The sequence below is a fragment of the Canis aureus genome, chromosome 24, assembly GCF_053574225.1.
Source record: "Canis aureus isolate CA01 chromosome 24, VMU_Caureus_v.1.0, whole genome shotgun sequence".
In the NCBI taxonomy this organism is placed as follows: Eukaryota; Metazoa; Chordata; class Mammalia; order Carnivora; family Canidae; genus Canis; species Canis aureus.
The window spans coordinates 6,260,663-6,276,527 of NC_135634.1; the positions used below are offsets into that span (position 1 = coordinate 6,260,663).

Below are 15,865 nucleotides of genomic sequence, written 5' to 3' on the forward strand. Positions count from 1 at the left end.
TTCATTATTCCTAAAATCAAATATTTTTAAATATTATGAAATACAGTAATGAAAAGTACATATAAAATATATGCATAGTTAAAAAATAAAAACAACATACCCATATACCACCAACCTACTGCAGGAAGAGAATTATTACTGAAATTCCCAATATATCCCTTCCTTATTCTATCCCCCTCCATTGTTTAAAATTCTGAATTTCACAGATCAATAAAATTTTTTTGAACTTAATATTCATATTTGATAAAGTTTTTTATTGACAAGACTTCTTCAGTAATAGGACTACCTGGTGACTATACTGAGCATAGCTCCCCATTTCAGGAAGTAACAGAGCACCTCAATGCAGGGAGTCTCACAACCCAATATCCACCTTTCTGTGTGGTGGGAAAGTCTACAGCCTTGTCAATAAGCATTTAATATGCACAAGCTTTTCACTTATTATTTTAAGAAGTCATGCAGTAATAAACAGTACAGGTTCTAGAATCTGATCGCCTGAATTTTACTGGCTGTGTGATCTTGGGCCAGCTGCTTAAACTATGTGTGCCTCAGCTTCCCCATAAGTAAAATGAATATAAACATAGTTTAACTCCCTTCGAGGACTGCTCTAAGGATTAATTAATACATTTATAAAGTGCTTAGAACAGTAGACAACACATATTGATACATAAATTGTTTGCTTCATTATTATTCACTCCTAAAACTTCTGGAGATGACAAAAAAACAAATCGGCTAGGAAATACTAGGATAAAAATGAAATTAACAGTACAGCTTTGAAATATATTCAGAAATAAAAGCTCAGAATAACCAAATAAATGCTGGTTTGGTTTTGTTTTAAAGATTTTATTTATGGGACGCCTCAGTGGCTCAGTGGTTGACTGTCGGCTCAGGGCATGATCCCGGAGTTCTGGGATCTTTAAGATTTTATTTATTCATAAGAGACACAGAGAGAGAGAGAGAGAGAGAGAGAGAGAGTGTCAGAGACATAGGCAGAGGGAGAAGCAGGCTCCCTGCAGGGAGCCCGACAAGAAACTCAATCCCAGGACCCAGGATCACGATCTGAGCCGATGCTCAACCACTGAGCCACTCAGGAGTCCAATAAATGCTGGTTTTAAGATACTGAGGTATTTAAAAAATTTCTCTGTTTCACAAAGTTCACTCTGTCAGCTATTGTTAAATGTCACTGGATATGTCCATAGTGCCCACAGTAAATTATACTACACCTATCAGTAGTCAGAAACAGCTCAGTGTGGTCAATCTTTACATTAGAATGATGATGGAATGATTCCACCTAACTTGCCCATCTTTAAAAAATACAAAGAAAAAAAGTAGGTTTTATTCCATCATTCTTAAACCAAGCTATTATTCCTACCTTGGATCAAAACAATTTATCCCCTGAAACTATACACCTGTAGATTTTTATATAATTTTTAAAATTATGGTTAAAAAGAGTACACATCAGGAACTTCCTTCCTATTTGTAATGCCTTACTTTCCTGTGTCCTACTCATACTCAGGCAAGTATAAAAACAATTGTTTTCTGGGCCCTTATAAAGTCTAAGCAGTATAAGTAAATTTCCCCTTTAAAAAAGTTAAGATGTGTAAGGATAGATGTAAAGAGATGGACTAAATTGACCAAAGCGTTTTTAGTGCTAACTTTTCTTTGCCACACTGAAGAGTAAATAAACATATAGGTATGTTTATTAGTGTTAACTGCTTACTCTGAGAAATAGTGACATTGGAATAGTCAGTTTTATCCTTTGGCATTCTGTGCATAAAAATTATGTAACTGGCCTTCCGACATATTTGTGAGTCACGACAACTATATTCTATATTAGTTTACCAAAAAAGGAATCCTAAATAGATTGACATTAAGATCATGTCAATGAAAAATGTTATAGCACTATTGATTTTAAAACAATTCAAAACATATTTTACTTCATTTCAAATTTATAACCCATTAAAGATGATCAACTTCTTGAAATCTCTAAAGTGAAGATACCATAATTTTTTAATTTAGTAGTTCTCAAGAATTACAAGGTTATCTCTATACAACATAATTATTAACTTGTATCATCAATACATACTACAGAGCATCAAAAGACTGATCTGTAGGTTATTATTTAACATGTACCATTATTCTTAACAGACTTACCTAGCCTTAGGCACTGTCTCATTAAACCTCCAGAAGACATGTTTTTTTCAGCTTCAATCTCACTAAAATTTAGAGAGCTGGCAAATACAAGTACATCAACCATAGCCATCAATCGGCTGAGGAAAGTTACTGCTGTCTCAGCTGACATGCCTTGTGTCACTTCAATATTTTCCAATTCCGTCTTTAAGAAAATAGAAGAGTTAAGCCTTGTTTAAAATGTGGAAATATAATACATATACATACATACTACAGGTAAATAGTAGTTCAGCATACTTAGTATATTTTCTAAACAAAATAAATCATAAATTAGAAACTAACTCTACATATCAAAGAGCTGGTTGTCAAATTTAATTAGTTTACCTATGAATTATCCTTGAAAAAAGAAAAAATCTATTTTAAAATGAAGGTTAAAAATAAATGTCATCACTTGTAAAAACATATTTCGAACTTAAGATCATATCACAAAGATACTTAGGAATAATTACACATCTATATTATGCTACTTTTGTCTTATTTTATTAACAAAGATATAAAATTGTTACTTTCCTAAAATCTTCACTCTTCTTTACTAAGAGAGATGCTTTACTTTTTCTTTAGTATAAATGCATGACGAGTAATAGTAAAGATACATGGCACTTCCAATTGGCATCAAAATGAGATGACTATCAGATGAGAACACACGATAATTTCTTACCCATTTCAGAATAAACTAAGCTACTAGGAATCTCATATATAAAATAAAAATCTAGGGTAAAAATAATCAAGAAGACCATTAATTCCTCTGCAGACATTAACTTGTGATCTATAAGACACTAGCAATGAGAAGTGTGATCCTGGAGACCCAGGATCGAGTCCCACGTCGGGCTCCTGCATGGACCCTGCTTCTCCCTCTGCCTATGTCTCCACTCTCTGTCTCTCTCTCTCTCTGTCTCTCTCTCTCTCTGTCTATAATGAGTAAAAAAAATACTACTGCTTACATTTTCTGAAAATGGGCACACTAGCCATATTAACCTTACTTCTTCACCAAATGATAAATTCAACTACAAGGTAAGCATATATTACAGGTATCTACTCCTAATTAGTGTTCCATTTTGATATTGTTGATGTACATCATTTAACCTAAATATATTCCTACTCACATTAAAATGGAAATGTCAGCAGGAAGCACTAATTGAAGAAAAAAACCCCCACCTTTTAAACACTTTTTGAGCACAAGATGGGTAATAAAAATGATAGGTGACTACTGCAAGCACCATATAACTAAACTCGATTCTAAATGGAGTATAAAATGTAACAACTTTTCTTCCTTCCATTTAACAGCAAAATTGTGTTAAAACCATTCTCTCTAAAATGAGCTTGAAAACAGAACTTTGTTTTCGATTGTTGATTTACATTATGCCAACTTAGTCTGTGGCCTAAAGAAATAATTAATTCATCTCTTGGATTTCTTAAATGCAAGTTCCTAGCACTTTACTGATATATAACATTACTTCATAGCATGAATTAAAAATGTGATCACAGCACAATAGTATATTAAAAAGAAAAAATTTTTACAGAAGACCTCTTTTAAATCTCAGTGTAAGCATCTCATAATGGAATGGAAAATCTGGCCATTGTTTAGATCTATCAAATATTCTAAATTAATTTTCAAAAATATTAGAATTTTAAAATATCTATAGATACATTCTCAAAGAAATTCACCATTATAAATTATTCAAATTATAAGATGTATTTATTACTAGTCATTTTATTAGTTAATGGTCTTATTTTCATGCCTTTTATGGTCTACCAGGCCTAACCTCCAAAATATGCTTTCATTTTTAAATGGCTAAATTACATACAGAAATTATAAACAGATTATTAATCATCCATGTAACTTGCCAAACTGTTATTTTTGACTAAACAAAATAAAACTTTGAAATAATAAAGCATTCTTAACACAAAGAACCAAAAAGGGAGCTCTTAATTAATTCCATATAAAAGTAATTTATAATTTTGATGAAATGTTATATAAACATTGTAACATAAGTTTAACAATAAAGATCACTCACATATGATTATTATTAAATCTTAAAATAACATATATCCCATCCAATTTCCTTTCATTAGAACCAATTAACATTTGATTGAACATATGACTGAAATATGTTTTCATTTTATAATAGTTTAGCCTAAAGGTTATTGTGAATAATATGATTTCATCAATGCATTGAGAAAAAAATCCTTTTAATGAGTATTTTAAATATACCAAAGATATGTGTAACGTTAAAGATGGTATGGGAACTCAAAACATAACCAAGTCAAAAATTTCATAAAAAGTAAAAATAAAGCTTAAAACTGAAGACCTGAAAATTACTGAGGTAATACTAACCTTAGAACCCTGGACATGCATTAGACAAAACAGACAACAGATCAAAAAGTACAAGAAAAGGAAATTATTAAAATTAAATGAAAATACAATGTAAAATTGAAAGATAAAATAATATATTTTAAAATTATATTTTATTGTTTTATTAAAGTTCTTAGAAAAAATATTCCTTTTATAAATTACATATGATTAACATTAAATATTTAAACTAATGTTTATTTTTTTCATTAGAGTAACTCTGCCAATAATATATATTATACATAGTTCATATACTAGAAATTATGCATATTCTATTTTATAAAATAAATATATTTTCCTGGCAGATGCCTAAGGAAGCATTTTAATAAATAAGCTAATATGATGTCTCTGTAAAAGTCTTAACTCAGTATTGGTTTAGGCAGAGATGACTTAAGGAAATACACTATTTATACCAACCTTCTAGAATTTTTATTAAGGAATGTTATAACTTGTTTTCTAAAACACATGGAGCCCTTCCTATAGATCAATATCCCCAGGTGTCAAAGAATGAAATTCTGTAGTGATTATAACTTAAGAATCACTTTCCCTTTTGCTAGAAAAAAACTTATTGATACACTAATGAGGCCTGCATGTCAACTAAGTTAATTACATAGATAAATTACATAGATATTACACTAAATTTCAGAGTCTTAACTAAGAATTATATTCAATATATTCAAAATTTTGGCTAGAACTAAGTATCACAATAAAAGTCATCAACTGTTCCTATTCTCTGATTTTTTACCACAAATACATGTGAGCATAAATTTCAAAAAAACACCATTTTCATGGTACACTGTATAGGAAAACACATAAAAGACTGCTGAGAATACTAGATATTGATCAGTATTATGAGATAAACAAAAGAAAAATTAGTAATTTTTCCAAATCTATTAGCTAAACATTCTGATAATGGCAAGGAAATATAAACTAAATTTAAGGCCTTATCATTTTTTGACAGATAATATTTGCTCTCCTTTCATGACTATGAAACTATGAGGAAAGCCAGAAATATTAGTCACTATAATTTTCCTTGACAGAGAAAATGAAACTATACATGACACAGAATTAAATTCTAAACATTCAGTGTTCTGGATGGTTGACCAAAATGATCAACTTAAAATCACAAAGTGATTATGCAACTTGTAGTTGATCTATGTTCTTTGCTTCTCTTCATTTTTTCTACAACTTCTTTTCATTCATGACCAACTTGTACAATGTATAGAGAATGAAAGAGAAGGTTCAACTGACTAGTCACAGAAACACTAACTCTAAAAATCCAACATCAACAATAAAAGTAATGCCTCTTTCCCAAAACAAAGACTGGTCAAACTATGTACTAAGAAGTTTAAAATTTTCCCTGGGCCCTGAAGTTAAAACTGCTGGTCTAATTTATAGACTTAAAACTATCTTTATAATTTATATTCTATGCTCATAGGACTTTATAAATAATCAGGGCAAAACTAAAATCCCCAAAAGTCCTGCTTCTTTAATTAAGTTCAAGGTGTTTACTAATATTGTATACGTATACTTTTTTTTCCTTAAAGTTTCCACTGAACTATCACTTACAAGATTAATCTAAACGTTCAACTTTTCATATTTAGTGGGAATTAGTACATTCATGTAAGATCCCAAGGCAGAAAATAGACCACCAATCCCAAAGCGATAGCAGACAAAAAGAGTTTTAAGTCTTTTGCCACCAAAAAATCTCCCATTATAAATAAATTTGTCTCAAATACCTTATTTTAGAATTCTGAATATGACAGGATTATTTTATAAATAAGGAAAATTACCCTATCATAATACAGTTCTGAAAAAAAAAACTGTTTCAAAAGGAACTAAATGAAGGAAACATTAAGAGCCTTTTCCATCTAATGAACTTTTACAGACATTATTTATCCTAATTTTCAGAAACTCCTTGTTAGATTAGCATAATTAACACCTTTTCATAAATGAAGAAAATGAGGGTAATATCCTAACAAGTAAGTGATAGAACCCAGATTAAAACACAGATTTATCTTAAGCCAAAATCCATATACTTTATATTGAATCTTAATTTCAAAAAGATTGTGTCTGAATCTCACTGACGGTGGGAAACAAGTTTGTTTTTAATGAAAAGGAGTAAGTTTCCATACTTACTTATCTGAAATTCACATTTAAACTGACAAATAGGAAAGACATATTCCTGAGTTGAACCTATTGTCATGATATTTTTCAATGGAGAACTACAAAGAAAACCAAGCATTACCCTGGTCTTTGGAAAGGATACCTTTCCTCAAACGAACTGTTTTAGCCTATGTGGGAAAAAATGTGTGCATTTAACTGGGGGTCCATTTCTGTGTTTTCATTGTTGTTCCATTGAACTATGTCTCTCTAAGATACAAAACAGTCTTGATTACTGTGTTTAATATATAACGATTCTTTCGAAATTGTTTTAACTATTCCATGTGAATTTAAAAAAAATAGTGTTTATAACTACAAAAAAGTTTTGATGGGATTTTATGAGGAACTGTGATACATCTAAATATCAATTTGGGGACAAGTGTTACCTTTACTACGTTGAGACTCCAACCCATAAACATGGTACAGTCTCCATTTATTTAGACCATCTTTGATTGCTTCTACCAGTCTTTTGTAGTTTTCAGAATAAAAACATCATATACTTATTGTTATATTTACAACTAAGTATTTCAAATCAAGTGATTACATATGGCATTGTATTTTTAATTTCTGTGTCCACAGGTTCATTGCTAGTAAAAATAAACATTCTTAATGTTGTTTTTCACCTTGGTAAAATTAAAAAAAAAAAAACAAAAACTTAGCATTCTACTTACCCTCTCAAAATTAAATACAATTTCAACATTAGACAAGTCAAATGTTAAAAAAAAATTAGTATGGCTGAATATGAAAAGTTATATATCTTCTAAGAGAACATAATAACCACAAAGTTCAATGAAATTGTTCTAAAAATTAAACTCTAATCAATATTCAGTAAGTCAATTCAAGTTCTCTAATAGGAAATAATGAGTTTATCTTTAGCTCTAATCACTGAATTTTCAATGGTCAGTAATAAATAATAGTTTTCACATTAAAACATTATACTCTGACATTTGTATTCTTTGTGAGGATTATGCTCTTAATCAGTGGTCAGTAAACCATGACCCACAAGTCAATCTGCCCCACTGCCTATTTTTATAAATAAACTTTTATTGAGTCAAACCCACACATTTCTTTATGTAACTGTCTATGGCTGCTTTTGCACAATAAGAGCAGAGTTGAGTAGTTGAGACAGATACCATATAACCCAAAAAACTGAAAATATTCATCATCTGACCCATACAGAAAAAGTTTGCCAGTCACAGCCATTCATCATTATTCACATGTATTGGTTAAATGCACTTATGCATCTAATGAATAAATATTTTTAAAACTACACAAACCTAAACAAAATCATGAGGTCTCTCAAATATCAGTATCAAATGTTTCTTTCTTCATGAATCTAAGATTGAAATTATAATGGCATCTACATAACAATGTTTCTTTGTGTTAATCTGTATACTGTCAATGTTTGCTATTTCACTTTTGGATTTTTACATGTTATATGTAAGCCATAAAAGCTCTACATATATTTAGTTATAATTTTCTTCTTTATTCAATCTCCTCTTTCCCAACATTCTCCCTTTACTGTGCTACAATTTTTAGCAGGAATATTACATAATCAAGTAAGAGAAAACAATACTCAGTCAGAACCAATGAGTGGGACAAAAGGTTCTGGATGTTTCTTTTAAGGAAGCATTTGTTCAAAGAACACAAAATCAGTTACGTTGTAGAACCAGGCATAGGTACAATCAGTTAATGAACCAAAATGACAGAAATCTAGAAAAATAGATAATGAAGAAAAATTTCTACAACTGAATGAATCCCCTAGTCTGTTAAAGAATATTCTAGGCAATCCTGCAAAATATAGTGGTTCAAACTGCAAAGGTAATAATTTTGGAAGTCAAACTTCAAAATGTATCTTTATTACATATTCATTATAAAATACAAAATAAACAAATTTGGGCAGTGAAACAGTATATGAATCATAAAATTTAATGACAATTTATTTCACTAATTTCCTATTTTCTCTATCTTGATGGAGATGTTTTTGGCTTTAAAATTTGGAAAACTATTTAGTAATATGAATATTTCAAGCCTATAGAAATTTCAATACCTACTTCTAATTTTATATAGAGATCATTTCCAGTGCACAAAATTTTAAAACAATACTATAAAATGAATTTCAATATAATCCTTTAAAATTTCTTGATGATAAATGGTTATTTAGAAAACATTAAAATATTTATATAATGAAGAAAAAGTCAGAAGAATTTAAAATTTCTTGATGATAAATGGTTATTTAGAAAACATTAAAATATTTATATAATGAAGAAAAAGTCAGAAGAAAATATTAATTTATTCAGTTTTTAATGAAGGGGGAAAATCCCTCCCTGTTTCAATATCAGAATGAATTTTGAAAATCATAACAAACTTTTGATTCATCTAAATTTGGTGTAAATCACCAGGAAAAATCAGAGATTAAAGAAAAGGGATAGGATTAATCTCACAGGATATCTACATTCCTCACATGGCGTCAACTATGTTTCTTCCTGTTTCCATTTCCTTGCTTAGCTGCTCATTTTGTTAAGGCCCTAATAATGATAACCTGTTTGCTTCTCTCCCTCTTGAACTAGCCTGCTTGCCTTTGCCAATTTCTTGAATAAATTCATGCATGAAATCAGATATATATGCCTGTGAGGGGGGAGAGATGTCAGGCATACAATCTTTTGCTGACAATATTTAAGTTTCAATGCTGCTTTGGGGGTGATGGCATTGACAAAACTATAGTGAGAAAAGGAATCATGTAAGAAAACCTAATTAATAGTGCACTAAAACCAGGGACTAATTTGGAAACACTGTTGCACCAAGTGAAAGTCACCTTAACAAAAAAGCCGATTGCTCTGTGAAGAGAATATATTTTTTGGGTTCATGAGTTAGTTTCCAATATGGTAGCAGGAACACAGACAATATGCAAAGCAGAGTTCTACATTCTGTCCTATCCGAGTAAGCAGCTATGAAGTCTTTGTTTTTTTTCATACAGAAGTCAGAGATTTTTAAATATTACAACCAAAAAAGAAAGTTAATATTGACCTATTACATTTTAAACATTTAATTAACATTAAATTCCTCTTAAACTTATTAATATATTTCAATGTTTTATCTAGAAAAATAGCTGTATTTTTTAAATGTTTACCTAGTAAAAGTCAGATGCAAATGCAATTACAGTCCATATGTCTATAAAAAGGTTTTTGATGTTTTTAAGGATTATGAAATTTTTTAGATATCATAAAAATGGTATTTTATATTTTTTTCTAACTGAGGTACCTAAGTTTTAATAAAGAATTCATTAATTTGGAACCCTTTTGGAAGCAAAATGTTGGTTTCAAGATTAAATCTCAGAGAACAGGAATGTAAAACTCCCATACATAGTTTATAATAGTATTAAGTTTAGAATATTTCAAGCAATTCACATGAGGTTTGGCATCTCTATTTTCTTCTAAATTTAGATGTAAAACTTTACTTACACAATAACCATGCACTTGAATTTAGAATTTCAAGGGTTACAGAATAAAAACTTTACTATATATTTGAGGAAATAGACAATATATAGAGAATAAAGTTAAGTTACTTAAAGCTTTGGCTATCCTTCAACAGTATTCATCAAAATCACCAGAGAAATATTTTCATAAACACACATAGTTGAAATCCAACACTGACAAAAAGAAAAGGGGAAAAGTGGCCTAAGGTGAACATGTCTGGTTAAAATCTGTCTACAGCAGAGAACACTGCTGACACGCTCTAGTCAGGTAATTATAAAATACACCACTAGATGGAAGCAAAGTACTTACAGTTGGTGATGTAGCAGCAGAGAGCAAAGGTAAAATTCCTCCACAAGCAATAATGATGTTGTCTACCATTTGGGAAATGAGGTGAATTGTGTTATGTACAAAAATAATATTTTCATTGCTATTGACAAAATCCATTACAGACTTTGTGGAGTGGCTAAAACAGAAAAACAAAACACGAACATTTTCTTAGCTCAAATAGTTAACTTTTTAATGTTTATAAAGTAAAAAATATTGAAGAGCTAGGACAATTTAAAATCAAATTATTAGAAAATAATTTACAATTGAGATATATTACCAAAAACTCAACATTTATCCTTGCAGGCTTTCTTTGAATCCAAGTATATTAAGTCATATCTGGGTTTCTGCCTTCAGAATACAGTGCATTAACTGGATTCAAAGACAAATTATTAGGTCAATGAATTTAGTTTAAAAAGTTTATTTTCACAAAAGCTGGTTATTTTTGTGTTGCAATAAGTTTTCCTTATTTACCATCCTCATGTAATCTAGAACAATTGGATAGTTAACTCTTAAGTGTACCTTTCAGGCAGTTTCTGTTCTTCACCAGGTTGCAGCCCCACCTGAAACCAGCTGTATTGAAAATGTATACTGCTAGTCACAGAAGGGACATGATAGGGAAATCTAATAAATAAGTGAAAATTCAAGGACTTATTGAATAAAAAACGGAAAAAAGACCTTCAAGGTCAGCAGTACAACTTTTACATACAAAACTTAGATACCCAGAAAAATACACTGCTTTAGTTTGATGTCTGCCAAGAATATAAACTGTTTTCTAATGGGGAAAAAGAGATTACTCCATAATTAGCTGCATTTTTTTTTGTTCAATTTTAATTTCTCAAGTTTGGTCTGTTTTTCAATTTTGAAGTTTCACTGTTTCTCCAACAATCCACAAATAGCTGTAGACATGAAATTGTTGTCCACACATCAAAGTGCTCAACAAGGAAAGCTGCCAGTTGGTTTCCATACTGATGCCAACAGCTACTTCTGTAAACCAAAAGGTTCAACTTTATGAAAGACTGAAACAAAAACTCATCATCCTTTTTTACACCAATTCAATGGTATCTGGTACGCAGTGGCTACTCCAATGCTGGAAGTAGGACCAATTAACCAATGTTTGTGATAGGTCCAGTCAAGAAGACAGTGAAACCAACTGAGGTGTCATTCACTCTAAGAACTCAGCATTAGTTCACTAGAGGGTATGTGACCACTTTCTTCTGTGTGTGTGTGTAAAGTAATGTTCATGATATGCACAATAAGAAAAAGATCTTCCACCACTTCTTATGATATATCTTACTAATAGTAGAAACAATTAGTCATGCTTCTTTTCATATCTCATGATGGGGGCAAGACGAGAGAACATGCTTGTCTAACACTGGTTAAGGATAAATTCTTTGAAGACAAAGCATCAGAAACTGAATGGAAGGCCAGATATCTCGTCATCTTCTTTAGTGTAGCTATTCAATCTTCAGCATGATCAATTTTAAGTCAATGATTCTCATTCTTTGCAACTGTAAACTATCATCTAAGATATTTTAGATGTCAAAATGTTTGCCCAATCCTTAATAGAGAGCTACCTTTTAAAAAATTAAATTAGGAGCTCCTGGGTGGCTCAGTTGGTTAAGTGTCTGCCTTCCGCTCAGATTATGGTCTTAGGGTCCTGAGAAAGAGCTCCAAGCTGGCTCTCTACTCAGTGGGGAGTCTCCGTCTTCCTCTTCCTCTCCCCCTTTCCTGCTTGTGCATGCACTTGTGTGCTTTCTCTATCTCTCAAATAAATAAAAATAAAATCTTTAAAAAAAATAAGTAAAATTGTTTGGGGAATTTTATGAGAACTCATGAAAGAGAATAGACATACATGGTATCTTGTTTATATTATGTTTCCATCCTATGTTAAAGAAAGGAAAGTTGAGTATCTCTCATTTGGGGACTACTAATATTGTAATTAGTAAGTTACACTATATACCTCCATTGATAGTCATGTTAACAGTAATGTATGCCATTGTATTCCAGTTTCCTTATATAGCATTCCTAGGTAATTTAGCATATAATAACACTTGCAATGGAAACACCATTGTTACCATCATATGAGTAGACTAAGGACAAAACTGATGAAATAAAATAGAAGTAGAAACTTTCTACGGCAGACATTGACTGTTTTCCATTATAGCTATTTCTTCTTCCCTGCTAACACAATCTAGATTTTGTTCTCTTGTTAAACTAGAACAGGTATAGAAAAGTTAGCTTTACCTCAGCTAACTAGGTTATTAACCAGTATTGCTCTACATAGGCCAGTCATAATACCATTCATTCCCTTTTGCTGGTGATCAATTGCTGGCACATTAGAGGTAAGGGGGAGATTTTTTGAGGGTCTTCTTATAGAAAAGAAGAAAGGTGGAGGGTAAGGAGTAGTTAAGGGAAAAGTAGAGGACCAGAGGAAGAGACAGAAAAGGAGAAGAAAATATGGAGAAGAAAAGAGGAGAAAGAGGAAGAGGGAGAGGGGGAAAGGGGAAGAGGAGGAACGAAGAAAGGGATGAAGGAGGAAGAAGAGTCCCTGCCTTCTACTTTGAGCAATTAGCCTATGTTGAATTCGTGCTGGGAGCTGAATCAGTCACCTTGAATCTTAGAAGGAAAGTAGGAGAAGCAGCGAAGCTTCCTTGAGTCCAGAGAAGACCATGCCACTGACTATTTAAGTCAATGACAGTGGGATTACTTTGTCAAAGCCATCAACCTCCTAATTTATGTACATGCACATACAAATGACGTATTCTCATAATTGCTTAATTTGTTGCATATTTGCTATTAGAAAATTAACTGAAAGTGAGGCAAGGTACTGATTTAATTTATGCAGACTTTGTTTTCCTTAAGTGATGATTTAATTTATATAGACTTTTTAAGTGATTATATGTAAACTACTAACTACTTTAAGGGTAAAGGCTCTAAAAATAGATGTCATAAGGTGATTTTAAATTTTATTTTAATACTATATGTTATAATCTTATTACCAAGAATATATTTAATATACAGTATTAACTTTAACAGAAAAAGAATAAAAATGTGGAAACAGCTTTGAACCAAAAATGAACCTTTTTATTGTTGTTAAATCTTTTTTACATATAGAATAGGCAATACCAGACTTCAAAATTTTGCTTTTTAATTGTCTTAAGCCTAAGTTCTTTAATAACTTTTGTTTTGAGGGATCCCTGGGTGGCGCAGCGGTTTGGCGCCTGCCTTTGGCCCAGGGCGCGATCCTGGAGACCCAGAATCGAATCCCACGTCGGGCTGCTGGTGCATGGAGCCTGCTTCTCCCTCTGCCTATGTCTCTGCCTCTCTCTCTCTCTCTCTGTGACTATCATAAATAAATAAAAATTTAAAAAAATAAATAAATAAATAAATAACTTTTGTTTTGAGCCTTAGACCTATAACCTTTGCAAAAGTATTCATGTTTCTATATAAAAATTCAATGTTGGATTATTTTTAATAAATTTGTGAGATTATTCAATGATATAATTCCCTATGGATCAACTGATGCCACTAATTTAAAATACTAATTTTAAGTGGAAATTGCCTTATTTAAGAAAAGAAATATTTCTACCTCCTCCAAACATGTACATCTGTTTCTAATGCAAATAGTAAATCGGTGAGAAGTCGCTGGTGCATTGGAGACCATTTAAACTCAGGAATACGGAACATTGTAGTGCGTGGGCCGGGGCTGAACTGACGTCGCTGTTCCTCAGTCATTGGCATCCCTCGAAATCCTAAATCCACACGGAGATCTCTGTCTTGCTGTGTAATAGACCGACCCTGAACAGCCTAGAGAAAGAAAAGGTGAACTTTTGCAGACTGCAAAAGAAATAGTTCATTTCAAAAGGAAAACAGCATGCATGTCAAGTGAGGGAGTAAAGCTTTTGCATATGACTTTGATAGGTGAATATATTCTACATATATTAATCATCAGAGGATTCCCTGAACAGTAACCATTTTGAGCTGTAGAGGCTACTGTAACTACTTTTATTTTGCTATTCCAAAAACTAAGCAAGGTAATCAAACACCTCAGGTCTAACACCAAAGTTCACATTGAAAACCTAGTCCTCTTTACTCCTGTTTATAGTCTTCATTTTAGACCACATTTCTTCCTTAGGAAAATGAACATATAACTTAAATTGAAGTAATAGGTATATGTCATTAACTATAACTGGAAACACAAGATTAAAAAATATTACTTGAACAGATTCAAGTTAACTCAAAAGTCTATTTCACTCACAATACTTCAATTTAGAAAAATAGTACATTCATGGGACGCCTAGGTGGCTCAGTGGTTAAGCATCTGCGTTTGGCTCAGGGCGTGATCCTGGGGGTCCTAGGATCTAGTCCTGTATCAGGCTCCCTGCATGCAGCCTGCTTCACCCTCTCCCTGTCTCTCTGTCTCTCTGTGTCTCTCATGAATAAATAAATATTAATAAATAAATATAATAATAAATATTTTTTAAAAAAGAAAGAAAAATAGTACATTTATTTGATAAGTTAGAAAACCAGAAAAAATGCCTACAAACTCTGAGTGAAAACCAGGCAAGCACAGTGATTATTTTGTTCAATAAATAATGCACCATGCTTTTATTTCTTTTAGGTCTTTACCTGACTCACTATCTCTACTCCCTTCTATGGCACAATTGCCACAAAAATGGAAACTGGTAGTTAATAGAGAAAAAAAAATACCCTTGCCACACACAAAATACATTTTTATATTTTTTGTTTGTGTTTTTATTTTCCACACACAGAATACATTATTAATAGTTATTAGAGTACAAAGACACTAGAAAGGTATGGTTTACTCTTGATAACATCACTGTAATGGAAACATGTTAATTTTATCTTTGTTGACATTGAAAAGTGAGTGGAAAACCCAGAGAACAACCAAAAAAACTGAATCATTAAGGATAAAAGTATTTTTCAAGTCTTAACCATCAGGTAATTTAGCCTACAAAATAAGTAAGTAGTCTTAAAATTGATAGCTCCATAATAAAAATTTGTATCAGAAAACAACATCTCTTTTTAGCTTTATTCTGGCGAGGCCAGAACTGCAGCACTAACGTTTCCTTACCGCCAGGCCTAAGAATCCTTAATTTTCTCATAACAGATTCCTACCCATGTAATTGTAAAGAAAATTCTCATTTCTAATGTTCTCAGCCATATTACCTACCTCACAGGGTGGTTGTGAGGATTAAATCTGAAAACATATAGCACAGTGCCTGGAACATAGTAGGCACTTGATAAATAACAGTTCCTCTTTCCCTTCCCCTTCCCCTTCCCCTTCCCCTTCACTTCATTTATCAGTTCAATCTGGGTTCCAAGTCCTCTTTCCTATAAT

At 31.7% G+C, this 15,865-nt stretch overlaps 1 protein-coding gene across 11 annotated transcripts in view; it reads right to left on the minus strand.

Moving 5' to 3' along the window:
- Positions 1–15,865, minus strand: part of NBEA (neurobeachin) — a 668,634-nt gene that overhangs the window by 460,637 nt on the left and 192,132 nt on the right. For all 11 annotated transcript variants that reach the window (XM_077868099.1, XM_077868094.1, XM_077868093.1 and 8 more), the window contains 3 exons: positions 14,093–14,310; positions 10,486–10,639; positions 2,152–2,332 (listed from right to left, as the gene is read on the minus strand). In XM_077868099.1, the coding sequence (XP_077724225.1) occupies positions 2,152–2,332; positions 10,486–10,639; positions 14,093–14,310 (553 nt within the window). The remainder of the gene's footprint in view (positions 1–2,151; positions 2,333–10,485; positions 10,640–14,092; positions 14,311–15,865) is intronic.